The following is a 25,461-nucleotide window of genomic DNA, read 5'->3' on the forward strand; positions in this document are numbered from 1 at the left end:
CTCTTCTCCAGGGGACACACCCTTCATTTCCATTCCTTATTTTACCCTGTCTCTCTCCTCCAGGGCTCAAGCACTCTGGGCTTTGGTCCCTGGCACGTAGTAGGCAATAGATTAAGGTATGGCCTTTGAGATCAAGGTCAGAGCGGCAAGCTAAATTAAATTACTAGTAGACGGTCTCTAGGGAAACTCCAGGGCAGATCCTTGCTGGCAAGTCAGATTTGAAAAATAGACCAGCCGCTCTCAGGAGGTCTGCTGCTTTTATCATTTATCTTCCCCCTCCAAACACTTCCTACAGTTTTCTTTTCATCTCAAAAAAAAAAAAAAAAGTCTTAAACCTCAATCTCTTTTTTCAAATGCCTCTGGGTTATCTTTTAGTAATGATTTGAGGCTAAAATATCACAATTTTTTCCCTTTGTCTAAGGCTAAAATCTCATATTCATCCGTTATCTATATGCGGATTAATGAGCTACTTAGAAGTGTTTCCTCTTCGACACAAGCACACAGCATAGTGTTAGTAAGAATGAAGAGAACTGCGGAGCTGTCTGGATGGGCCATGGAGGGGGTCACCTGAACCATTACTCTTTTCTTGCCAAAAAATCTGAGCCTCCATTCAAAGATAAAATCAGCCTACCCAGGTTCACAGAGCCCTAAGGATAAATTTAATTTCCACAGAGCAATTGAGAACACATGGGTACCATCAGCTCAAGTGCTTTGCCCATGTCAGATGGAAGAGAGGTGGGTTTTAGGACCTACAAGACCTCGCCCAGGTTCCTACAGCCATCCATGGACTGCATGGACTCAGGGGCCCCGGCCTGCTGGGCAGCTGAACACACTTGCTGGATGAAGACATGGTTGGCAGCCTGCACACCAGAGCCCCCGCCAGCAGTGCCCTGCATCCACACGTCACAGCGATCCATCTCCAGACCCTCTCAATGACTCAGGGTTTGTCAGGGTGTCAGAACCAGGAGCTGAAAGGAAGATGTCCCCAACACCTTCTCCAGCTCTAAGTTTGGGTTGGCTCCGTGACCGGTGACTGGCCCATCCCATCCCATCCATCTAAAACTGTCAATGGAAATCCAAAAGCATTTCTGTTAATTCTACGACATGAGCCAGAATTCTAGATCTCATTCAATCTGTGTCTAACAGTTCCGGTTTTAGTTAATGGTACCTGTTAATCATAATCGGGTCAATTTCTCCTTTGTTGAGCAAAGCCATCCTTCAAGCTGTCACTATCAACATGAAACACCCTTTCTACACTTTCTTATAAGGTTGCAATGTACATTCCTTCGGGCTCTGCTGGATGTAATCTAATATCCACCAATCTCCAGGTATTCCACTTATTTCCAACTATTTCTTTCATCTTGTTTATCCCTTAATTACCTTTGGTTTGGGTAACCCCTGAGAGTTGAAGGAACATGGCGTGGGCAAGAAATTCTCTCCCTAAGAACACCAGGGCTGTGTGTGCCTGGCAAGCTGAGACTTGTACCTCATGCCACCAGCCAACCTGGTCTAGAGTGGAAAGACAGTGTTCTGCATGGCCAGAGAGGTTGGCTGTATTCACTGTGGGCTCACATGTGCTCTCCAACACACACACCATGGATGTGTACAAACACAGGCCCCCACACACATGCGTGCACACAAACCCAGAAAATCTGCACCACCTTCTTACAAATAAAATTAGACCCTGAGGAACTCATTATTAAATGGAGATTTTTATGTTTGCATTTTAAACTCTGAGGCATGATTTCCTTAATTTTATGGAAAAGTATTCAAGTTGTTATAAATATACCAGAGATGGGTGTGTGACAGCTGCAGTGCCTGTGTCCCCAGATGCACACATTGAAACCCTAACCCCTGTGAGCTGGCACCAAGAGCTGAGGCTGTGGGAGGTGGCACAAGAGTGAGGCCTCATGGAAGGGATCAGTGCCCTATGAAAGGGACCCCAGACGGCACTCCTGCCCTCTCTCCACCAGGTGCACACTGGGAGAAGCCGGCCATCTGTGACCACGGGCCCTCCCCAGAGCCTGACTGTGTTGGTACCTGGGCCTCAGACTTCCGGCCTCCAGTGCTTTGAGAAGAGAATTCCTGTTGTCCAGGGCCACCGAGCTGTGGTGCTTGGTTAAGCAGCACAGACAGACCAGGATGGCATGCAGACAAAGCAACCCAGGTCCTGAGCGAATCCAAGGTTCAGCAGCAGCCGGGGATAATCGTGGGGCTGCCTCCTGCTCCTCTCTCTGAAGGAGCACCCCCAGGAGGTGCTCAGGAACACCAAGCAGGTTTCAAGCGTCCCTCGGTCCCTGGGCCTGTTGCCCTCTTACGGACACCACGGCTCCTCAGAGAAGCTCTCCTTCTATGCAAGTACCACCCTTCAAACATACTGCCGAGTGTCCATTAGAACATCACTAGTGCTGTTTTTAGAAATGAGTGAGACCCAAAACCTGAGAAAAGAGCCATAGTCACTGTTACATGCTTGCCAACAACACATCCCAACGTGGATTAGCTGCGGTGACCACCAGGCCCTTAGCACTCCTCCTCCTCCAGGGCCCGAGACTCTCCTTCTCTGGATGAGCACTGCTCTTTCATGACCCGAACACCTTAGGACCTCCCAGGCTCCCAGACCTGAGGCCAGGGAGGAGGGGTTGTTCCCAGGCTCTCTGCCACAGCATCTGGCAGAGAACCTGTTAAGCAGAGGCACTTGATGTGCACAGGAGCCCCTGTCCCCGTCCCTGAGCCGAGAGCCTTTCCAAAAGCCAGGGCCCTGTGGATGGCCACAGATCAGGACCCACCAGGATGGCAGCCCTCCCTGGCTCTCTGGGCTCCCCTCCTCTCTTCCTGAGCCTACATGGTCTGTGACGTAGATAGAAAGTCAGAGAAAACCTCTGCGGTGCTTACCTCAGTGGTGACTTCTTTAAGTGACAGGTTGAGGGATTTTATCCTCTCCTGGAGGCTGGAAGAATCAAAAACAGGACATTGGTCTTCCTGGAACCACAGATGGACACCCCCACATCAGGAACACTGAAAAGAGTGAGTGCTCACCACCTGGGGCCAGAGAGGAGCAGCGGCAAGAAGATGCCAGACTGACCCCCTGGGGCATGGTGCTGACGTGACGCTTGGGAGCAGAGCTCACCTCCTACTGACGCTTTACTTGGCCAGTACTACACCCGCCAACATCCCCAGGGCATGTCTGATGGCACAGGACCGAGACCCATGGGCTCCCAGCAGCAAAGCACTCAGACTTCCTCCCTGTGACCAGCTCCCACTTGTGGGAATCAATCTTCACGTGGGTGCCATGGGCTCAGCGCACGTGCGCGGGTCCCTGCATCAGGGCGGCCTGTTGGAGATGCGCAAGGAAAGCATGTCTGACTCCGTGCCAGCTCCTGGCTCCACCCTCCTCTCTCTCCCGTGCACTCCTCACCCCCACAGAGTGCACCTCAGTGAGTCCACGAGTCCACGTATCGGTGTGCTGCCTGCCTCCAGTTTCCCCAGGGCCCAGGGCAGTCCTGGGGTGGATTAGAAGGCTCAAAGTACACGGCACGAGTAAATGGACACCAAAGACCCGGATCTTGTCCTCAAGGCTGCTTCCCGGTGGAGAAGGCACATGCAGACCACCAACCACAGCACAGAGTAAGATGAGGAGGACCACAAGGTGACATAGGAGGGACCCGCTAAACCAAAGCTGCCACAAGGCAGAACCTGGGGGCAGTTCAGAAACCAGGGAGCATTGGAAGCCACCAGGAGAGGTAGGAAATGAGCCCGGCCTCAGAGCAGCAGGGAGGGCCACAGTGTGGGAGCAGGCGGAGCTTTCCAAGTGGCCCCATGACTAGCTGCACCAGACACAGGCCAACAGGAAGGAAGGTGCGGGGGGTGGGGTGAGGGGACCAGAATGAACAGGGGATGGCGACGCCATCTAATCTCAGTGGGGACAAATAGGCAGCTGGCATGCCGTCCAGGCTGTGTGACTGCTATGCGGGAGGTGACCCCTGAAGGATCGCCAAGCTCTGGTTGGCCTTCAGCAGTCGGCTGAGGCGCTAGAGCTTCCCCAGGCACCAGGATCATTCTGGTATCATTTTGGTTTGGGTCGTGAGAGCAACAGGGAAGGGATATTTTTGGTTTGGGGAAAATTAATTGGGAAAAGTGATGAAAAAAGACTTTGAAGAATAAAATCAGTGTGAAAACCAGGCGTTCCCTCCAGCTAGGCCAGCCGAGGAGTCTGAGCCTGCAGAGTGGAGGTCGGAAAGGAAGGGGAGAGTCAGACCACAGGGCATGGCGAGGTGAAGAGCGTTGAGGAGCCTTTCTCCTTGATGCACTCAGGAACCCACTCATCTTCCAGTGCTCAGCACAAACCCGTGGCCCCTGCTGTCCACCACCTGCAACTGCTAAGAGTGCAAGACAACGTCGTGGTACAGAAAGAGGATGGCCCTTGATAAATGGGGGTCTGCCGAAGGCAACGGCCAGGATACAGGTACCCAGGAGGGACACTTGGAGCACCTCACCAAGCAGGAGTGGCGAGGTCTGGATAGGAGCCGAGCGGCTGGTTTGCCGGGCTTGCTGCCCTTCTCCACCTGTTGCGAGCACACGCAGACTCATTTCAGGTGCCAGTCCCCAGAGCCGGAGCAGGCACAGCCGTCACCAACCTGAGGCCTGCTCTCACCTGTGGAGGGTCTTCCACCCAGCTGAAGTCAACCCACATGAGGTGGTGAGGGTGACAAGAGGCAGAGCACGTGGCACCAGAGACCTCTGATTCGGGTCACAGTGAGGGTGACAGTAGGCACAGTGAGAAACAAGTCGGCTCCTGCCTGGAGAACACCCTGCGCTGCCTGGCTGCAGCCCGGATTTCTGAGAGAAGGTAAGTCTGAGGGTCCCGCTAGCACACAGAGCAGGCAGGTCCAGCCACAGAGGCTCCAGGGACAGAAGGGCAGAGCTCTTCAGCCAGGGCCTAGACTGTTCTGCCTCTGACCCCAGCAGCAGCAGCACCAGCTCCAGGTAGTTCTGTCCCTCTCCAGGCCCAGGGAGTCCATTCAACTCACAGGCAGTTAATAAAGAGTTCCCACAACCTGGACCTGCACCTGCATCCAACAGCACAGTGTGAGCACAGGCTCCTAGACACACCCAAAGTCGAGCTCATACATTGACAGCTGAGTAGAAAGGAGGCTGCTTTTGGATACTGAAACTTAGCTGGCCCAAGTGCCAGCGCCTTGGGCTGACGTCTAACATACCAAACTGAAAACCAGCCAAGCTCCACCTTTCCAGAGGTTGATGTGGTTCACAGGCCTGGACAGATCTGGCCCTGCTCTGGAAAGAACACTGATCTCCTGTCAAACATCCATGATGGACCAAGAGGCAGTGAGGCAGATAATTGGATGCATTGTTTTATATTTGATTTGATTTACATTTAATTTATGCTATATTACTTTTTCAGTAGATTTACCTTCCTAATTATGTTTTGCTCAGACTAATATTAACATAGTTGCATCCCTGGGGTACACACGGAATGAGAGCAGTGGGGGGTGAAGAATATGAATCATCATCACCAGGCTGGGGTTTTCGAGCTATTTTTAGAGTGGTGCCTCTCAAAGTGCTGCACAGAACTGACACATCATGTGGGTTCCAGGGCTCTGTCCCCAGCGCAGGGACACTATGCCCACTGGGCACTGCTGCCATCATACTAAGGTCCCTGAAACACAGCTCCAGAAGCAGGTTTTGAATAGGAAACTGAGTTTAATGCCCCGTGGGCTTCAATCATCAAATGGAGTCCCTGTGTTTCAAGAGCACTCCAGGTTGTTTGTGACGACGGTGAACTCTGCTCTCAGATCCAGTCATGCCGTGCCCCAGAAACACCTGCGGTCCACTCAGACACTGGACATGTTTCCACTAGCATCTGGGTCACTCTATGGTAGTGAGTGTCCTCCCTTAGAGCAGCTGCCTGGGAGCAGCAGAGGCTAGTATTCCCGGGGGCTGCTGTGTGTGGGCACCACTCCCCGTCCTCCACACAGACGAGTGGATCTGGACTTCCTATAGCTCTGAGATGCAGGCGCCATGATTATCACACTTCCTGGCAAAAAAAAAACTCAGAGAGACTCAAGCAACCTGCCAGGGCCAGCCAGCTGAAGAGCCAGGGCTAGGGTTCTGGATCCTCCTGTGGGACAGTGGACAGCACTGGTCCATGTCCAAGGCCATCCTCACATCCATGGGTTCTGTGTCCTCCTGTAAGACAGTAGACAGCACTAGTCCATCTCCAAGGCCATCCTCACATCCAGGGGCTCTGGGTCCTCCTCTAGGACAGTGTACAGCACTAGTCAATCTCCAAGGCCATCCTCACATTCAGGGGTTCTAGGTCCTCCTGTGGGACAGTAGACAGCACTAGTCCATCTCCAAGGCCATCCTCACATCCAGGAGTTCTAGGTCCTCCTGTGGGACAGTGGACAGCACAGACCATGTCCAAGGTCATCCTCACATCCAGGGGCTCTGGGTCCTCCTGTAGGACAGAACTAGACCATGTCCAAGGCCATCCTCACATCCAGAGGCTCTGGGTTCTCCTGTGGGACAGAACTAGACCATGGTCAAGGCCATCCTCATATCCCACAGTTTTGGGTTGTCCCCAGATTACTCTGGACACTGCTCACCATGCTCAAGGTCATCTTCATGTCCAATTTCCCTAATAGCATCATATAGTAGAAGTCACAGACTTCAAAGAATTTGTCCACGCCATGGTCACACATCTGAGCCCTCCCTGGATCTCACCTGGTGTCACATCAGGCTGGAGGACATAAGCCGGTGTACTACCTATAAAGTGTACAGTCCAGGTCTCCGGCCCAGATCCACCTCCGACCACACTCTCCATTTCCAGGTTTCAGACCATACCCAGCATTAGCAAGGAAAGCCCTTGAATGGGCTCTTGCCCTGAGTCGGACTCACAGGCAATGCAGAGGTTCACAGGAGGGTCTCTGAGGAGTGCACTGCCAGGAACATCCACTGGTAAGGCCAGAGCAGCCTGCGTGTTTCCAGGGTGCTGCCAAGAGGGTCATGGAGGTGCAGACAGACAGGAGGACGGGTTTCAATGGGCCAGATCCAGCCTCAGCCTGAGCCTACGCCCCTCCCCGAGGAAGGAGCAAGGCCGTGGATTTGCACAGGGAACTACCAGGGCTGGGAGGGGAATGGAATGTCCTGGGCAGATCCTAGGCTTGCTGCTGGAGTCTTTGGGAGGAGTGACCCCCAGGTGACAGAGCCATCACTTGCTGAACATGGAGCCATGGGCCGAGGGCCAGGCTGAAGCTTCAGGAGACTGACCTTCCTGTACAGAAAACAGCAGCTGGAAGCAGGAGAGAGCTGAGAGGCTCCACCTGTTACTCATTCTCCTGAGCCAGGGGTCACTGTCGTCATCCTCCCCCAATCAGTGGGTGGGGGAGAGGGAGGGAGAGGGAGAGAGAGGGAGAGGGACAGGGAAGGTGCAGAGGTCAGAAGTCCTGCCTCGGCGCGGTGTGGAGCCCCACTGTATCTGCCTGCACGGTGCCCACAGGGCTGCCACATCACTACCCACCTCAAGCCCTGGGCACCACCCGTTTCCCTGTCCCTCGTATCTCAGCGTGTCTTCTGTCTGTCCAAACTAAGATGATGAGCTCCTGAGCACCAGGGGCCGTGTGTCCTGGGAACCCTCCACAGTGCAGAGCACAGGACGCCATCCATGGTAGACAGACAGGCGAGCTGCAGGACAAGGACAGACGCCAGGCAGCAGTTTCCCTCTACTTATCGAGACCTCAGGGAAATTACTAACCTGCTCGCACTTTCCCTCGGCCATGGAATGGGCACGGAGATGGAGCCATTCAGAGAGCAAAGCTCGATACACTGTGTGGTATGGACAGGCTCCCCAGATCCCGGCTGCCAGCACGTCCCCTCTTCCCAGTGGAAGTACCTAGACTGGGTTGCCCTCTCTGTGGTGCCTGTCCCTTGGTGAGCAGCCACCTTCTCCTGATGTCGGTCCTCAGCAAAGCTGGCATCAGAATCTCTAGCCAGCCGTGCCCAGCAGTCCTCAGAGCGAGAAGCTGCTCTGGGGATGTCTGGAAGCTGCCCGTGGGATAAGCTGCCAGGCGGAGCTCAGGACGGCCCCACATGTGAAGAACCTTCCCACCCAGACTCTGATAGTGCTTCCGTCAAAGCATACGGAGAACTTAGGGGACAGCTGCAGCCCAGGGCGGCCAGCAAGCTCCTCCCTCGCCCAGCCCCACGGGGCACGGCCCACAGTCCCCAAGAAAGATACCTTGTTATGTCTTCCAGTGGCTCCGCCTGGAAGTGCAGCTGACCAGCTGCGGCCAGCATGTCCTGCAGGGCCTTGCCGAGTGCCTGCAGCTGGCCCAGGGGCAGCCGGGCCATGGGCTCCGTCACACCACAGCCCTGGCCCCGGAGCAGCTGCTCCTGCTCCTCCAGCTCCCGCCCCAGCCGCTGGTCCTCGGCCTCCAGCACAGACAGCCTCGTTTGAAGAGCTTCCATTTCTTTCTGCAGAGAACCCGGAGGGCAGAGTTGGTGAACTGACCCCACCCCATGCAAAGGGACGCTGACGGTGACAGGTGTAGGTGAGGGCAGGCGCAGGCACCGGAGCCACGGTCGGCCCTCGGAGCCTGCAGGCTCAGAGCTGGCTGACCTCGGAGAATCGCAGCGGCCTTCCATTTCTGGAGGGTTGACAGAGCACCGAATAACGAGGGGGGCAGGCCCCGGATCGGACTGGAAGGGCAGCACATAACAACGGGCTGACTTCACACCAGATGGACAGACAGCAAGGACACGGCAGCAGGCTTCCCACAGAGACCTGAGCCACAGGCCAGGACAGGGAAGGCCGCTCTGTCCCCAGACACAAGAGCTTACAGAGGAAAATGTAAACCTGGCTCTTGGGTCTGCAGGTTGAGAGGCACCGAGATGCTGCAGAGGGGGGTGCCTGGCCCCTGAAGCAAACCCAGGAAGCAAACCCAGGTCCACACGGCCCATAACTGTCACCTGAGCTCGCGGTCAATGAATAAAACAGCAGCAGGTGACGGAGCACCAGTGTGGGCACCGTGTCACGGCCAGAAACCACGGCACCGCCTCGGGCTCCTGAATTAAATCAGAGTCTCAGGGTGCGAGCCCCATGTTCCAGGCACTACTCCCGGCCGAGGAGGACACAGCCTCACCCCAGAGTCTCCATCCCTGGTGCATGTTCTTTCCTACCCCGGGCCACAGGCTCTCTAGTGCTTCTGCCTCCTGAACCACCTCCTGCCCAGGAGCAATGAGAGAAATGTCAAGGGAAACAGCACCCCAAGTCTCCGCACAGTCCACAGGGCCCCTCGACCATCCTCTGGCTCCTCTCGACACCAGCCACATTCCTCACCTTCTTGTCTCTCTCTCTCTCTCTCTCTTTTTTTTTTTAACTGTGGTAAAATACAACACAGGATCTGGCACCTCAGCCAGCTCTAAGTACACAGCTCGGTGGTGAGGTACACACCCAGTGTCCCCCGTCTCCTCCACCACCCATCCCAGAACCCTACATCTCCTCTAACTGGAACTCTGTGCCCCATAAACACCAACTCCCCCGCCCCTGGCACCAAGCACCCAGCACTTGCTGTCTATGCACCCGGCTCCTCTAAGAACCTCAATGAAGTAGGATCACGCAGTCTTTGTTCTGATGCGACTGATGATCTCACTCCCCCATGCTCATCCACATTGTAGCAGGTGTCAGGACTTCCTTCCCTTTTAAAGCCTGCATAATACTCCCTCAAATGTCCACACCACATTTTGTTCATCCATTCACTTCTTGCAGAACCCGAGGGTTGCTGTCACTTTGGCCCATTGTGAACAATGTCCCCATGAACGTGGGGTCCAGAAACTTCTTCCAGTCCGTGCTGTCAGTTTTTGAGAAACATGCCCAGAGTCAGACTGCTGGGTCATGCAGAGGTTCTATTTTTTTTATCTGGAGGAAACTGCATGCTATTTTCCACAGGAGACCTCTATCCCAATCCCAAGATGGAAGCCACCATGATTCTTTAATGTGTGGTCAGACCTGGTCGTTTCACTGCCTAAACACCCCAGGGGTCCCCACCGCAGTCAGCGGAAAGCCCAGGCCCTGAAGAGGCCCTTGCCCTCAGCCCAGCACCCCTGCTCCAGCTGCTCAGCCCCTCCCCAAAGTTTCTGCTCCAGCCTCACTCCTCAACCCACCACCCTGGGCTGCACCCAATCACACCAGTCACCCAATTAGGTTCTTGGCACAGTGCTAGCCCCCAGTGGTCCCGAGCACAGAGGGTCTCCTGCACGTGGTGGGCACTCAGGAAGGCTGTGGAGTGTGGGCCTCCGCCGTTCCCTGAGCGCTGCCCACACTGTGCTCTGGCATCACCGTGCCTCCAGCACGAAGCCCCTGGGCTAACATTGTTTTTCTGTCGACTTGGACATTCTCAGCGACTGTGCAGACCCCTGACTGGTGACCATAATGAAGCATGAGAGCTGGATCTCACGTCTCCTCGCACCTGCCTCCCCACAAGCCCTCCAGTCACTCCCACCCCTTTCCTTTCCAATCAAGCAAAGCTGAGACCCCCTTGCGCAGTGGACTTCCGTGGACAAGGAAACACCTGGCCTGTCTAGGGCTCTTCACTGGCTCACCTGCAGCTGCTGCCGCTCCCCAAGCAGCCAGTCCCGCCGCGCGGCAGTCACACGCAGGCCGTCCTGGGCTGTGGGCTCCCGTGGCCACGGCTCTCCTCCAGGTGGGGCTTGGGTGTCCTTGCTGCAGGCCCTAAAGGAACACACACATATTGGCACAGGGGTACAGAAGTGGATGTCCCCAGGACCACAGGTTTTTTAAGAGCAAGAAGCTTCACAGAGCAGCCCAGCTGCTCTGACCCCTGAGGGAGCCCCCTGTGCGTTTCTGTTAATCACGCCGTCGAGGCTCTAGCTTTTTTTCCAGGCGGATTCCACCCATCGGACCTGCTCTCTGCCAGACAGCAACCCCCCAGCCACATGTGGCTACCAAGCACCTGGCACATGATTAGCCCAAACTAAGCTGTAGTGGGAGTGTAAAATGCACATCCGATTTTAAAGACTGCGTGTGAAAACAGTGTGCGGTAACTCACTAGGGAGGCCTCACGCCCAGCACACATTCCCACGTACAGTTGGACATATTGGAAAGTCGGTTTCACCTGCCTTTTACTTTTGTTTACTGTGACTTCTAGACCTGTTAAGGTCACGAGCAAGGTGCCCATTCTGTTCCACTGGGCCTCACTGACTTGCACCGAAAACAGCAAACGCCAGGCAGAAGAGACCCGAAACAGTTTGGGGTGACGAGAGAGGCTTGGGGCCGGGCTCTGCAGAGCAGTTTGCCGAAAGGCTCCTCAAAGCCCCTTAGAACCCTGGGGACACCCCGGCTCTCGCGGGAGCCAGCACCCTCCTCCAAGCCCCCCCACGCATCGGCCTCAAAGTTGGCTCCTCAGCCTTACAGCACTCAATTTCTACCTCGATGCAGGAACAACTTAGAGCAGAACCCTGTCCAAAGTGCAAGGATCCCGTCTGAGGGACATGTCAACCAGACTCCAAGGCAGTGGCCGTGGGGAAGGCAGAGCCAGGAGGGTGCGGAATGCGAGATCCGGCTCCTTCAGAAAGCTCTATCGATGGAGAGAGAGACACAAGACCCACCAGGCATCACAGAGAGGGAATTACACAGGGTCAAAGACGCAGCTGTCACCAACGATGGTCTAAATGCAAACCCAAGCAGCAACAAATGCCACTGCCCACCGACCAACAGTCACAGGTCCCTGTAAGCCGAGTCCCTGGTGAGAGCAGAGTGTGGGATTGGAACGCAGCAGGACTGGATTCTATGCTCCACCTCTCAGAACCTAGCCTATGTGAACCGCATGGCTGTGCATAGAGTACTACAGAGACATCACAGGATTCCTAGTGGCCTTGCTCTGAGGGCCCAATCACACAGCCACCTGAGGGCCAGAGTGGTGAACCCCGACCTAAGGAGGTCAGCCAGCAAACCTGGGCCCCCAGGGGCCAGCAGCCGCTAAACTAGGTCAGGAAACAAGGCAGCACGGTGGAGAATGCCCCTGCCCACTGCCTTCTCATGAGGGCAGATTTTACGGCAATACGCACAATGTGAACCAACTGTTTACAACAACATGCGCCTGAAATAGGAAAACACAGACTGGCTACCAGCTCTCCTCTCAGGCCAGTCTTGTCTAGGGCTGCGAGGGTGAGCACCCACTGTTTTCTAACAAAAATAAAACACGTTTTCCACTTGTTTCCACACATGCTAAGCAGCTACACTTTGACCTGAACATGCCCCCCACCAACCTGCCCACAGCACGAGGACTTGTCTCAGTTCCAAACAAATCCCACCAATACCTCGACTACAAGGGCACGTCCCCTGCAGGGATCCACACCTCAGACAGCCTAAAGCATAAACTCAAACCCCGCACACTATGCCTGCCTGTCTTCCTCCTTCCCGGCTCATCAGGGGGAGCCTGAAGCTGCAGGTGCTTGCCCGTGCATGACCACAGGCCCTCTGCCCCTCCACAGATTCACGCAGGACCGCACCCCACAGTCCTATAGAGGAAATGCTTAGGGAGCTCTCACTGAGCTGGCCCTGAGGAAGTGTTGGGGCCTGTGAGAGGGTGAGTGCTGCTCTCTGGGGAGTGGGCTCCTGCCCTGAGGAAAGGGATGGTGACTAAGAGTGAGCTGTCGGAAGCCAGCTGGCTCCCTGCTCACTGTCCTCTGCACATTCTCTCTCCCCTTCTGCTTCCTGCCATGTCATGATGCAGCCAGGGGCCCTCACCCCCAGTCAGTGCTATGTTGTTTGGGTCCTCCAGCTGCCAGAATCATAAGCCAAAAGAGCCTGTTTTCTTTACACATCACCCAGCGTCGGGTATTGTGTTACAGTAACAGAAGGTTCAAGACAGTGAGTAACAAGCCTCAGAACTGTTGTGCTTCTGTCCCCTTCCATTCCCATCCCATCCTGGGTACACCTTCGGGAGAGTATCACTGAGCCCACCTACCAAGTGCTAGGGGTTGTGCTTGCTGCTGAGGACACCATGGTAAACAGACTCCGTCCTTCTGTGGAGCAGGAGCAAATCTATCAACAGACACATCACCCTGTAATGGAGACACACTCCACCCAGGGAGCTCGCCCCGGACCCAGCGCCAAGGCGGGACATCCTGGCTTCAGACCTCAGCTGAGCCCACCATCCACGTGCTCAAGAGAAGACGAGGAGCATGTCAGCGCAGCTCCCCAGGGGGCCTCAGCCCTGTGGAGAGGAGAGCATGCCTCCATTCCAGGGCCCAACTCATGCAGAGCCCTGGACACTCTGGGGATGGCCACTTACCAGGGCATTCCCCACGACTGAGAAGACTACCTCCTGGGCTTAAAGGCAAATAACAGCAGTAGTAACAAGAAGCGTTTAGCTATGGTGACATTGACCACCTGCGCTGGGGACGTGCCCCTTCACTGGGCTCCACTGTGTCTGTCAGACCTGAAGGAAATGTCAGTATTGAGCTTGCCGACGAGGGAGCTGTCATGGGAGATGGGGAGGTTTGCTAGAGGAGGCTCAGTGAGATGCCAGGAGAGGGGCGGAGCAGACCACTCCACACTGCGGTTCTCACCAGAGTGCCCGGTGCTGGACCCAGGGGGTCGGCCTGGCCCAGCCCTCTGGACTTTTATTTGGAGACAGGGTCTTGCTGAGCTGCCCAGGTTCCTCAGCCTCCTGGATTGCCCCCAGTGCAGGTGACATCCCATCCACCTGGTGAGAAGTGGTCTGCTGGCTGCTCCCGGGGGCCAGACATCAGGCAGAGGCACAGTCGTCCAACTGTGTCCTTGGACTGACCGGCCCTCAAGTCTTCCATCCTCTTGACGGGGAGGGCAAGGACAATGAGGCCTTCCCTCCAAGGCGGATGTGATAGTCAAGCTTGTGCAAGATGTGACGCTGAGCACCTACTGTGTGCAGGCCCTGTCCTCCCACTGGGGCCACCTGGGAAAGGAGAGGGAGTACCTCTCCTCGGGCAGCTTGCTGTGCCCTTCCTGGCATCTCCACACTTGCCTCAGGAAACAGGAACTCCTGAGTGATGGGCATGTTGTCCTGCACAGGGTGGAGAAGGTCAAGGGCCAGCGGGCCTGAGGATGCCACACAGCCTCATGGCTCCATGAGGCCCTCGGCCCCTTGGCTGTGGGAGAGGGTGTGCATCCTCTCTGGGCCCCATGGCCCGGCACATGCCCGTCCTTGACTACGAGGCAGATGGAGCCAGCTCTCGGTACTGCCCCACTGCCCAGCACGGGGAAGGTTGAGCCAACGTCTGTGGACTGAAGGAAAGAGCCGCAGCCTAGAAACCTGAAATTTTGCATTGTTCTTCCCCCTCTGGTCTTTCTTTGCACTCATTCATTTCCCAATTTGCTCCGCTTGTGCTAATTCAGAGAGTTTCCTGAGGGGCTGTGGCTGGGGCTCAGTGGTAGACGATGGTTCAGCACGGGGTGGGGGGCTGGGTTCTATCCTAAGCAACACATGTAAATAAATAAGATAAAGGTCCATCGACAACTAAAAAAAATTAAATTAAAAAAAAAAAAGTTTCTTGAATTTCCTGAATAGACGCCCCCTGGGTGGGGTGGGAGTCACTGAAGGAAATCGCAGACAGCCACGGAGGAGCTCCAGTGCGTTGCTGGGGATGCTCCGAGTGATGGTTAATCACAGTCATTACTTAATCCATGAGAAAAGCCCTCATGACCAGCCACGGGCCTCTCTAGCTCACTCTCATGTACAAAAGGGCTCCTCAGAGGACACGGCGCAACTCGATAATGAGGCACCTTCCACGTCCTCTGTCCTCAGCACCAGGCTCCCTCTGCCCGGAGGATGTTCCCTTCACATTCCACGAGTCTCCACCCGTAATCCCCCATGTTGGTGCCAATTAGCATCGTGGCTGCAAGCTGATCAGGATGTGGAATGAGCAAACCCGCAGCAGCGAGAACTGAAACCCCACAGTGCACAGTGCCAGCAGGGACCCGGTGTCCGAGAACCCATGCTCAAACCCAGGGCTTCACACTGGCCCCATCTGGGCGTGCCCAGTACCAACAAAAACCTGAGTCTTCCTACTCCACTGTCCCTGCCAGCAATAATTTGAAGAACAAAACCTATTGTTAAAATAAGATCCTTTGCCAAAGAAAAGAGGGGCTGTAAACTGCACAGGAGACAACTCCCCATTCCCTGGTCACATTCAGGATGCAGCCGTTGTGGGTGGCTGTCCCATGATACTGAAAGGGGGCTGCAGCCCCAGTGCCGTGCAGGCTGCAGATCCCATGCAGGCTGCAGGGGGTGTGGCCCAAGAGGAGCCACACACCACCTCCTTGGCAGCATAGCGCCCAAGCTCAGGGCCTACAATGCCCTTGACCTTGCAGGCTGGCACCTCCAGAAGCCTTTGCCATTGAGAATGCAGAGGGCTGGAGCAGGGGCCCAGCTCTGCCCACGAGGTCCTGCCCCACTGCCAGGGTGGTACCTGGCTTGCACAGCCTCATGGGTGAGAGGAAGAGCCTCTGGTGGGGTCAGTCTTCGTGGGGCCAGGGAAACAGCTGTTTTGTGCCACTGCTGGGCCCAGACAATTCTAGTCTCAAAAAGGACCAAAACCTCCAGGTCAGTGCTGGCTGCCCTCCATGGTTGGAGGGAGGCCACTGGGTCTAGCAGAGCCAAGTGAGCCCTTCTGAAGAGCACCGTAGTCACCACCTGGTGACACTCTGGACCAAATCCACGACACACCACCTGCGTGTGGCTCTGTCCCTCAGGGAGAAGTCCAGCCAGTCCTAGAGCCCCGAAGAGTGATGCAAATCTCAAAAGAGCTTCCTCAACCAACTAACAACGTCTCAAGTTACCTGGGCCACTCGGAGCAGAACGGGACGTGGGACAGTTGCCTGGATGATCCAAGCAATATCAGTGTTCCTCCTTGCGGACGTGGTTGGTCTAAACACCAGAGGGAGAAGGCAATAGAAGTCACATCCTTCCTCGTTCCACTCCTGGAAACACCCCCAGGAGGGAAGCAGGATGTGTGCCTGGGCTTGGGCAGTTATGGTGGCCTCAGGACAGGCTGCGGCTGGGTCTGAACCAAGGGGGGACCTGGGAGAGCTTTGTCTGGGAGTTGTAGTTTATGACCCACTAATTCCAGAGCAAGCCCCGGGAGCCCCTGTGGCCCAGTCGACTTACTCCTCCCCTTCTCCCTTCTCCTGGCTCTTCCCAAAGCCATGACAGGCTCTGGAGGGGGACTCCAGGAGTGGGACACCACATGCCAGTGTCCCTTCTGGGTCACCCCCCCCTTCAGCTCCAGTTCAGGATTCAGAAACACTGCCTGGCACGTGTGTAATGATTGTCCCGTGGGCATGGCAGCCACCTGACTCATACCCAGGAAGGTGCACGTGGCCTGCCTCACTCAGTGAATGCCACCTGAGCCAGGCACGGTTGCCACTCCCTGTTAGGAGGGCCTCTGGGGAACCACCTGGGCCTGCAGGAGAGCCAGCACATGGACCCCTGCATACGGAAGGCACAGAGCCTGTTGACCAAGGAGGCTGTGGTGACGGAGGGACGGGATCAGAACCCAGGCAGGGGACACTTTGAACTAGACTGCGTGAAAATTAGTGACTAAAAATGACCTGGACATCTGTGCCTTCTGCCCAAGGCATCCTTAAGAGACAGGAGGAGCTGCTTCAGCAGGTAGGAGAATTACAAAGCATCTGCATTTGTCCCCACTGAGGGGAGAGTCCCAGGGAGTGAGTGTCAAACAGAGGGACACCCACACCAGAGCCACACCAGGAACACAGGGTCCCCAAAGGCAGCCCCCCATAATGTGCCTGCATGAGCATACGTGGCTGCTGATGGAAGTCCACAGTTCTCATCAGAGTCTCAAAGGTACACCTGCTCCCAGAGAGGCTGAGAGGTGTTTATTTGTGTTAGTGTTGAGACTTAACCAGTTAATGCTACTGGTTTATTTCTACAGGAACAGCCCAATTCCTTGGAAAGTTCCTGACTTGAGGGGAACTTTGTGTCCGCGCCCCTGGTGGCTTCTGGGAGAACTGCAGGCGCCTCCCTCCCAGGAGGCCCGGAGTCCAGCCAGGTCACTGGCCGCAGGGGCAGCTGGCTTGCTGAAGGACAGGCTTCTTTAATTGGTAACTATGCAATCATGTTAACATGCATTAGGAGGAGGTAATAAATAAGAGGACTTCAATGCACTGTCGTCTAGCTATGGCAATTATAGAACAGGTGGCCGTGGCAAAAGCAAAGGCAAGAGAATAAAAAACGACCACAGTCAGGAGCACGATCTGACCTGCCCCCTTTTTCTCTGATGAGGGTTAGAATGAGAGGATCTGACCAGAGGAGCCATTGGACTTGGAGGTCAGGGCTGGGGCCCAGGAAAGGGTCAGCCAGGGCCGCCTTGCAGTCCTCCTGGGGAACCACACAGGAGAGGCCACTGAGATGGGGACTCAGGAGAAGGGCTGAATGGGGAGAGGGCAACACCCGTGGACAAGGCATGGATAAAGCGACAGATACTTTTGTGGGTGAAAAGACAAACTCAGAAAAGGCCAGGGAGGTGTCCCGAGGGAGATTGAGGCGTGGGCAGGCACTGGGGACCAGCAGAGGGCAGAACTGTGACACTGAGGGCACCCGACACCTGGAGGTGTCTGAGACCACCCAGATGGTGCAATGTCCCACGTTGTGACCTAATACAGTCATAAATGCAGGATACCAGCTTTATTTTGGTTGATCCCGTTCTATGAGGAGCAAAGCCAAGACTGTAGCAAAAGCCTCACACTCTGTCCACCCTGCATGCCAGGCTGCTGTGGCTCAGATGGGAGGTGTCCCCAGAACACCTGTGAGAGACAGTGCAAGAAGGCTTAAAGGGAAAGTGATCAGCCTAATCAGTGGTCCCTGACAGGAACCACTGGGTGGCGTGAGGCAGGTGGGTGTGGCTGGAAGAGGTGCGTCCCTGGGGCTCCTGGAGTATATTTCTTGACCCCACTAAGAGAACGGTCTCAGCTTCCTGGTGCCATATGCCCAGCTGCTGTCCTCTGCCATGCCCACCCACCATGATGTTCTGCCTCATCTTGGGCCCAGGGCCATGGAATCGGCCATCTACGGACTGAGACTTCTGAAATCATGAGTGACTAATAAACTTGTCCTCCTTTAAACCTGTTCTTGTCAGGTCTTTTGGCCACAGCAGCCAAACACTGACTGAAACACAGGCTGAAGGGACAAGCCTCTGCCAAATGCCCGGGAGAGGTGGCCTGGGGGCCGATCACCCACTACTGGGCCTGCCCAAGCCCTGGGCCTGGCCGCCTCACCCTTCCATCCAGACACAGACGTGGGTGGTTAGGGGAGACCTCCGGTACTTGTGGCCATCAATACACAGAGGTACCTAGCCCCCAGAATCGCCATGACAACTAAGTGACAACTCCTGCCTGTCTACAGGCGAAGGGACACACCAACCGAAGGCCATCCACACAATGAAACTCCATCAGCCTTCAGAAGGAAGGACGTCTGACACCTGCTGCAACATGGTGGACCTCAGGGACGTCATGCCAAGGGACAGATGCCAGTCTCTAAGGACACACACTGTGACCGCACCTCCAGGAGGCACCCAGAGTCTCAGAGGCACAGAAGGAACAGTGACGTCTGCAGGCAGGGAGTGGGGGTGCTGTTAGAGGAGGCAGAGTTTCAGTTCTGTGAGACAAAACGTCCTGGAGATGAAGAGTGGTGACAGGAGTGTCCTTGGCACCACTGCTCTGTGCACCAGACGGTGACTACAGGTGGGTTGTATGTTGTGCACATTTTATTACAACAGAAATTAAACTAGTTACCGAGAGCACTCAGTAACTGTTACGCACGTGTTTGTTAAACAGAGACGATACACAGGCTGTGCAGACTTGGGTGGGAATGAGAAATAGTCCAGGATAAAGGAAGAACTATGGAGAAGGTCAGGCTGGAAGAGTCCCCGTGACCAGGCGGAGGACCGGGGGGAGCAAGCCTGCAGAGAATGGGACTGGAGTAGAGCTTGCCCCTAAGAGGCCACCTCACAATTCCTCGGGGCCCCCACGGACAGGACAGGACCTACAGTGCCCCACCGTGCACGCCACTCCGGGATGCCAACCCCGGGGAAGGAGGGCCTTGCAGTCCAGCCAGGCTTCAAGGAGGCACCAAGAAGAACCGCACAGCCAGTGCCCTGTGCTCAGCAGGGATAGGCCAGCCTTGTGCTCGTGAGGGCAGCTATAAGAGGAAACAGAGCAGGATTGCTGGGTCCACGCATATGTCCAAGTAGGAGCAGACCCCAAGTTGGTCCGTGCCATTGACGAGACACCTGCCCCGCTCAGGCCTCACCACGGAAGGGTTAGGCAGACAGTGGCCCTCCCACCTTTTAAATATGCCAGTAGCGGGGACCCACCCCCAGAAGTCTGGCTTAGCTCATCTGTGGCAGAGCCTGGACAGCAATAGCTTTAAAACCCTTTGGCGGTTCCAGCATGCAGCCAGGTTGAGGCCCACTGGGTTGAAGGTCAGTGCCCTCCATGTCCCTCCTCCTCAGCAGGTCCCACATCTGCAGCTCAACCAACTATGGATCCAGAACAGTCCCTGAAGAGTTGCATGGGTGCTGAACATCACAGGCTGGGTTGCCTGTCGATATTCCCTTAACAGTGTGGTGGACCACACAGGGTGTTCCCATTGTGTTAGGTGTGGAAAGTCCCTAGAGGTGGTCTAGGACCCTGGGAGTTGTGCACAGGCTCGTGCAAACACTGCACCATCTGATGAGGGACCTGAATGTCTGTGGGTGGGAGCCCCAGGATGTTGGAAACACCAGTCCGCAAACTCAGATGACAACTATAGTGCCAATACCAGGGAGCCTGGGGGTCAGCAGCAAATCTGCTCAGGAGCCAGAGATAAGCTCAGGACTGTGGGGCCACCCATGGATCTCACAGGATGCTCAGGAGACCCGGCTGCCTGGACAGCCCCCCCACCACCACCTTCTTGGACCCTTGGCTCCCAGTGCAAGCCAGCACCTCGCTGCCCCAGGCCCTAGTTGAGGCTCTCTCCTGTCAATCAAACAGCAGAAAGGGCTTCTTTCTCCAGCAGCATGACCCCCAGGACACCTCCCTCTGGAAAGACCCACCTGCCCCAACAAGGGACACCTCCCAGAAAAAAGCAGCTGGGAGGTCTCCACGGCCAAGCCCCTCCCAGCCCAAGAGAAGATGAGGGGGTGTGGTGGTGACCACCAAGTACTCACTGCTGAGCAGCAACCTGCAGGATGGCCTGGGCCTGCACCGCCAGGTGGCCCAGGAAGCTGTGCAGAGCCGGCTGCCTCGAGGGGAGCCCCAGCTGCAGCCCGCCTGACTCTCGCTCCAGGTCTTCTAACCTCTGTTTCAGCACCTCAGCTGGGACCCCAAAGCAGAAGAGAGAAGAAAGACCATGAGACTCAAGGCGGATAAGCCAGGACCTCTCCCCACAGCCCCAGCCCTCCCTTGCCAGAGTGAATCAGGGGAAGGGGCTGGTTTCCAGGCCACGACCCCCCAGGGGAGCTTCTGAGAATCGACACTCCAGCTGCAGTGGGGCCGCCACCTCACATCAACTGGGAAACAAGCCAGTGCCCGAGATTTGATTTTAAGACTGTTTCCTCCAACACGCACATCCAGGTAGAGCCCGTGACACCTCCCGAGGCAACGGAGGCAGAGTTCACCTCCCCACGCTGGCCGCACAGCCACATCTGCCATAAAGTGGGGGTCCTGTGATGGGTCCCCTGCCCCCAAACAAGGGATGAATATGGAGTCACTGCAGAAGCCGGGCTCCCCTCCCACAGGGACTCGCCTCGTGAGCAGATTCCTAAAGAACTAGAAAGCTTCCCGGGAAGCTCTGTGGCAGAGGTCTCAGGACACCATTCCTCAGGCTTCTGTCCTGGTGGCCCTTGCCAGGCAGGTACACCCTGGCCACAAACCTCTCCCCCGGAGGTCTTGGATGGGGGACAAGGTCCCAGGGAGCCACCTCTAGCCCGAGCACACTCTGCCCCCCCTGAATGCCTGCACAGCCCCAGAGCCCAAAGGCCATTTGCCAACACGGCCACTCCCATGGATCTTGTCCTAAATTAAAAGTTTCAACAAGCTTGTCACTTTGAACAATGCCTTTCCTCAGTCACAGGCAGTAAACACTAGCCACAGGGCACCTCTGGACTTGACTCTTTTCCCACGCCGGCTCTCTCCCAGGGCACACCCTGGATGAAGCAAAGGCAGTGAGCAGGTGTCCAGGCAGGTGCCCCGACTCGGTGCTGACCACTGACAACCCTTCCCACAAACTGCCAAGAGCACTGGAAGCAATGGCCAGAAGCTGCCTCGGGGAATTTAGCAAAGGTCATTCTCAGGGGTGTGGTGGCCACACCTGTAATCGAGGCCACTCGGGAAGCTGAGGCAAGAGGGTGGCAGGTTCCAGGCCAGCCTCAGCAACTTAGCGAGGCCCTGTCTCAAAATAAAAATTTTAAAGTCTGGGGATGTAGGTCTGTGGTACAGCACCTGGGTTTGTCCCTGGTACCACCAAAAAGAAAAAGAAAAAAAAAAAGAATCATTCTAAGGACACTGGCCAGAGCCCCATCAGGATGGTCACCAGCAACGTCACAGCCTCACGGCTCCCAAAGTGCCTCTTAATCCTGCAGTCCACCAGCCATCAGCTACTGGGGCCAGCTTCACATCTGGATGGCGCTAAGGGTGTGCTACCCGCTGGGTTTCCCAAGTTATTCCCCTGTTCCAAGCAGAGGGAGTTCCTGGCCAGCGCTAAGGCCCTGAGGTGCCACGCACTCCAAGTCTAAGGGACATTCTAGTGGGAAACCAAGGAGACAAGGAGAGAGGGTGTGGGATGGGCTTGGTCATCAGAGCCACACGGACTTGTAAGGACTTTGGTGTTGACCCCAAGAAGATAGGAGCCATCGAAGGGTTTTGAGTGGGAGAGTCCATGACCCAACTCATGGTCGTAGGATCCCTGGTTGCTGTGCTGGAACACCTGTGAGAGGGCACACTGAGGTTCAGTGGAGGCCACCCGCCCGCTGCTCCTCAGCACACCACGTGAGTGCCTGTCCTTGAGCTGCAGGGTGGAGACGAATGACAGGGAGCAGCCTCCTACATCTATGAAGGAAGAAGCCTTCACATGCACTGGCGGCCTGCCGAGCAGGTTGGTCCCCGCTGCTCTGTGGGGTCACGGAACACGCGGCGTGAACTATCTGAGAGGCAGGACAGTCACTCTACGTTCTGAGGGCCTCCAGGGCTGACGTCTTCTCAAGCCACCATTCTCCAGTGTTTACGGAATGGCCAGGAAACGCACTTCCTTGAGAGCTGCTCTTCAACTCACATAGCCACACTCGCTATGTAGAGGACCAGTTTGCTGAGAGTCACGCTGTGATGAGATGCGACCCCACCGTCCCAAGCACCCGCTGAGCCTGTCTGCTCTGGGTTCATTTCAGGTTCACTGCAGCCTCCAGGCACGATGACCACTGCTAGTGTCTGCCACGTGCCCAGGTTTACGTGCATGATCCCCAAGCTTCTCGATGACACACAGAGTGAGTCACCCATGTGGAGAGGGAAACGCCGAGAGCTTAAGTGACCTGCCCAGGCCTTGAGGCCCACCTGCAGCGGAGGCAGGTTGGAGCCGGTCTTTTCTGGCGCCAACCTCTGAGTTTTTCTATTCCGCTTCACAGGAGCACCCCAAAGCTCACCTGCCCTATCATGCGCCTGTGATACAGGCGTCTTGTCTGCCTATTCACTTGCCTGGGCCCTGGAAGTGATGAGACCCACCTGGTGGGTGCTGAGCCTTATCCACCTGTCTTGCCAAGAGCGGGCCTAGTGCCAGCCACAGGATAGGCACTGAGGGCGTGCTGGGTGAACAAGTGAACCAGCATCTCTGTTTCTGTAAACAAGGATGCCACCACCACCTGGGAGCTCTGTGGGTGCCTGGCACAGAGCCGCACGTCATCCATTTCACCTGCAAGGAGGCCCCACAAGGGAGACTGTGATTTCCACTTTGCAAATGAAAAACTGGGGCTTGCAGAAAGCTGAGGAAATTCTTCTAGGTGCGAAACACAACCGTGTGGATTCAGAAGCAAAGACAAGTCTGTCTGACACCAAAGTCCCATCCTCACCCCTGTTCTTCCCATGGGTGGACGTCACCCAGGTTTCGTGTGGCCACTCAGCCAATGTCTCAGGCCAATGCGGACTACACAGCAGCTCGTCCTCCACAATGCTGCCCCTCTCTAACAGGAGGTGCCCAGCAGCCACAGAGCACACATAGGGGTAGTCAGTAGCCCTCAGATGCCCACTCCTGGTAGGAGGCAGCAGGGGGTATTTTAATATTTCAAGATGGAAACAGGGTGCAAAACAACAGGCAGCACATCATCTGCACTTGATGACTACAGGGATGTTCAATGAGAAACAAACCTGAGAGGAAACAGGAGTGTCCACCATCAGCCATGTGATGGGGAGTGATTTCATCTCAATTTCTCTCTCACTGAATCAGCTGCGCAATCTTGAGCTGCTTTTATTTAGAAAGTTATTAACTTGCTGGTTCCTTATGCTAGTCTTTGATTTCTGCATAAAAGTGGAGATTTGGTTTCCTCAGATTCCTGATGCTAAGCTGCTTAGAGTAAGCCTGGCTTCTGTGGGTCACTCCTCCTTTCAGGGGACACCAAAGAGGATTTCTGGAAGCTCATCTTCTACGCGTGCGAGGTGTGGAGGGAAGGCTGGGAAATTGCTCTGACGTGGCATCAAAGGGAAGCAAGCCTCGGGAGGGATGGGAACGCGGGCAGATGAGCACTAATTTGACGGTGATGCTTGCCCACTCAGCACTTCGCTGACGGCCCTGTCCTTGGTATATACTCATTGATTTGCTCTGACAATATTTCAACAGAAGATGAGATTTGAAGCATCTGTTCTCCCCCAGCAAAAATTTACCATGCAAAATAATTAAATTGTGAGTGATCACAAATTGCAAAAGTAGGGGGATTTCCAGTGCTCGCCCTAGGTCCTAGGCACGTGGTAGGATAAGCAGCCTGTGTGCAGGGACGTGTGGGTGTGCATGCATGCTGTCAACACGCCCTGCAGACAATGCTAGGGCCGCAGCGCATGGGCATATCAGAAACCACATGCCCTGAGGGGGCAGCTTCCAGGAAGAGCCCAACTCTGCATCATTCCAGAACCTTCCTTGCCTTGACACTCCACCTGAGTCCAATGTCCCTTCACCGGAGTCCAGTGTCCCTCCACAAACACCAACCACCCAAGGTCCTAGGGAAGCCACTAACCCACCAACTGAAATTTGGTTACTTTTCAGTAAACTCTCATATTTTCAGGATTGTACATAAAAATCCGCCCTAGAGTTGTGTTTTCACAGTGGAAAAGTGGTCACTTGCATATATGGTCCAGGTTTATGGCTCAGAATCAGGGGTGGAGGAATCTCCACTGGCACCTGTCCAGGGAAAGAGGGATGAGCTCATACACCTCTTCCTAAGTCCATGGAAGCCACCAGACCATCAGTGCTACAATTGCCACCACCTCATGGCTATCCCCACCATCATCACCACCAATAATCACCACTACTACCACCATCACTACCATCTCCTCCATAACCACCACCACCTCCATCACCACCACCTGTCACCACCACCATGAGCCCGCCCCCGTCCACCAGCACTCCCACCACCATTGATGCGCAACACCATTCCTGTGGCCCTTACTGATTACCAGGAGACAGAGTCACTCAACTCTCTGCTGTTTGTTAAGAGACCTGAGTCAAAAGCTCTTACTAAAGAAGGAGACATGTTCTTCACATCATTTCCAAGTTGTTATGATATAGAGAACTCGCAAGAATGGGCAAGAGAGGAAACTCCACTCCCGGTCAACAGAAGCCCAAAGGGACACATGGCACCATGCTGACAGCGTCCACAGTGGCCGTGACTCTGTCTGGTATATATTTGAACTGTCTAAAGACTAGATTCAGGGTTGGGAATATAACAGTAGTGTGAGGCGTGGAAAGCCCCACGTCTCACGAGGCTGCTTTACCTGTCGAGTCCGTCCCTGCCCTCCAGCTCAGCTGTACAGAATGTGCCGCTCACCTCCCTTCCTCACAACCCTTCAAGCCTGCATGACCTGAGAGTCCTCGTGACAGTGGTCACCAAGAGGGGACTTGCAGCTTAGCAGGGTTCCCACACCCACGGGATGGGGTTGGGGCTTAAGAACAGTCTGACACCTGCCTCCCACCAGACCCGAGACCTCTCCTGAATGGCTGTGTGGTCTTGAACTGTCAGAACCTCTCTCAGCCTCTGCTCCTCCACAACGAAATGGACTCGCCTGGGGACATCCCTGGGCAAGAGGGCCCAATCCTAGGTCAGGGCTACCAGATCAGCACAAGGCAGGGTGCAAGATTTAGCTTCAAGACCCTTTCCAAGTCCACTCCCTAACATTGTGCCCAGGCTGAG

General features: G+C 55.4%; 1 protein-coding gene across 2 annotated transcripts in view; it reads right to left on the reverse strand.

Annotated features, from left to right (window-relative positions):
* Positions 1-25,461, reverse strand: part of Disc1 (DISC1 scaffold protein) — a 200,680-nt gene that overhangs the window by 124,534 nt on the left and 50,685 nt on the right. For both annotated transcript variants that reach the window (XM_046432128.2, XM_058575004.1), the window contains exons 4-7: positions 20,245-20,392; positions 10,618-10,747; positions 8,255-8,490; positions 2,893-2,947 (exon numbers count right to left, since the gene is read on the reverse strand). In XM_046432128.2, coding sequence (XP_046288084.1) covers positions 2,893-2,947; positions 8,255-8,490; positions 10,618-10,747; positions 20,245-20,392 — 569 coding nt within the window. The remainder of the gene's footprint in view (positions 1-2,892; positions 2,948-8,254; positions 8,491-10,617; positions 10,748-20,244; positions 20,393-25,461) is intronic.

Source organism: Marmota monax, unplaced genomic scaffold, assembly GCF_021218885.2.
Source record: "Marmota monax isolate L192 unplaced genomic scaffold, Marmota_monax_Labrador192_F-V1.1 WCK01_AAM20220418_F8-fsc00071, whole genome shotgun sequence".
In the NCBI taxonomy this organism is placed as follows: Eukaryota; Metazoa; Chordata; class Mammalia; order Rodentia; family Sciuridae; genus Marmota; species Marmota monax.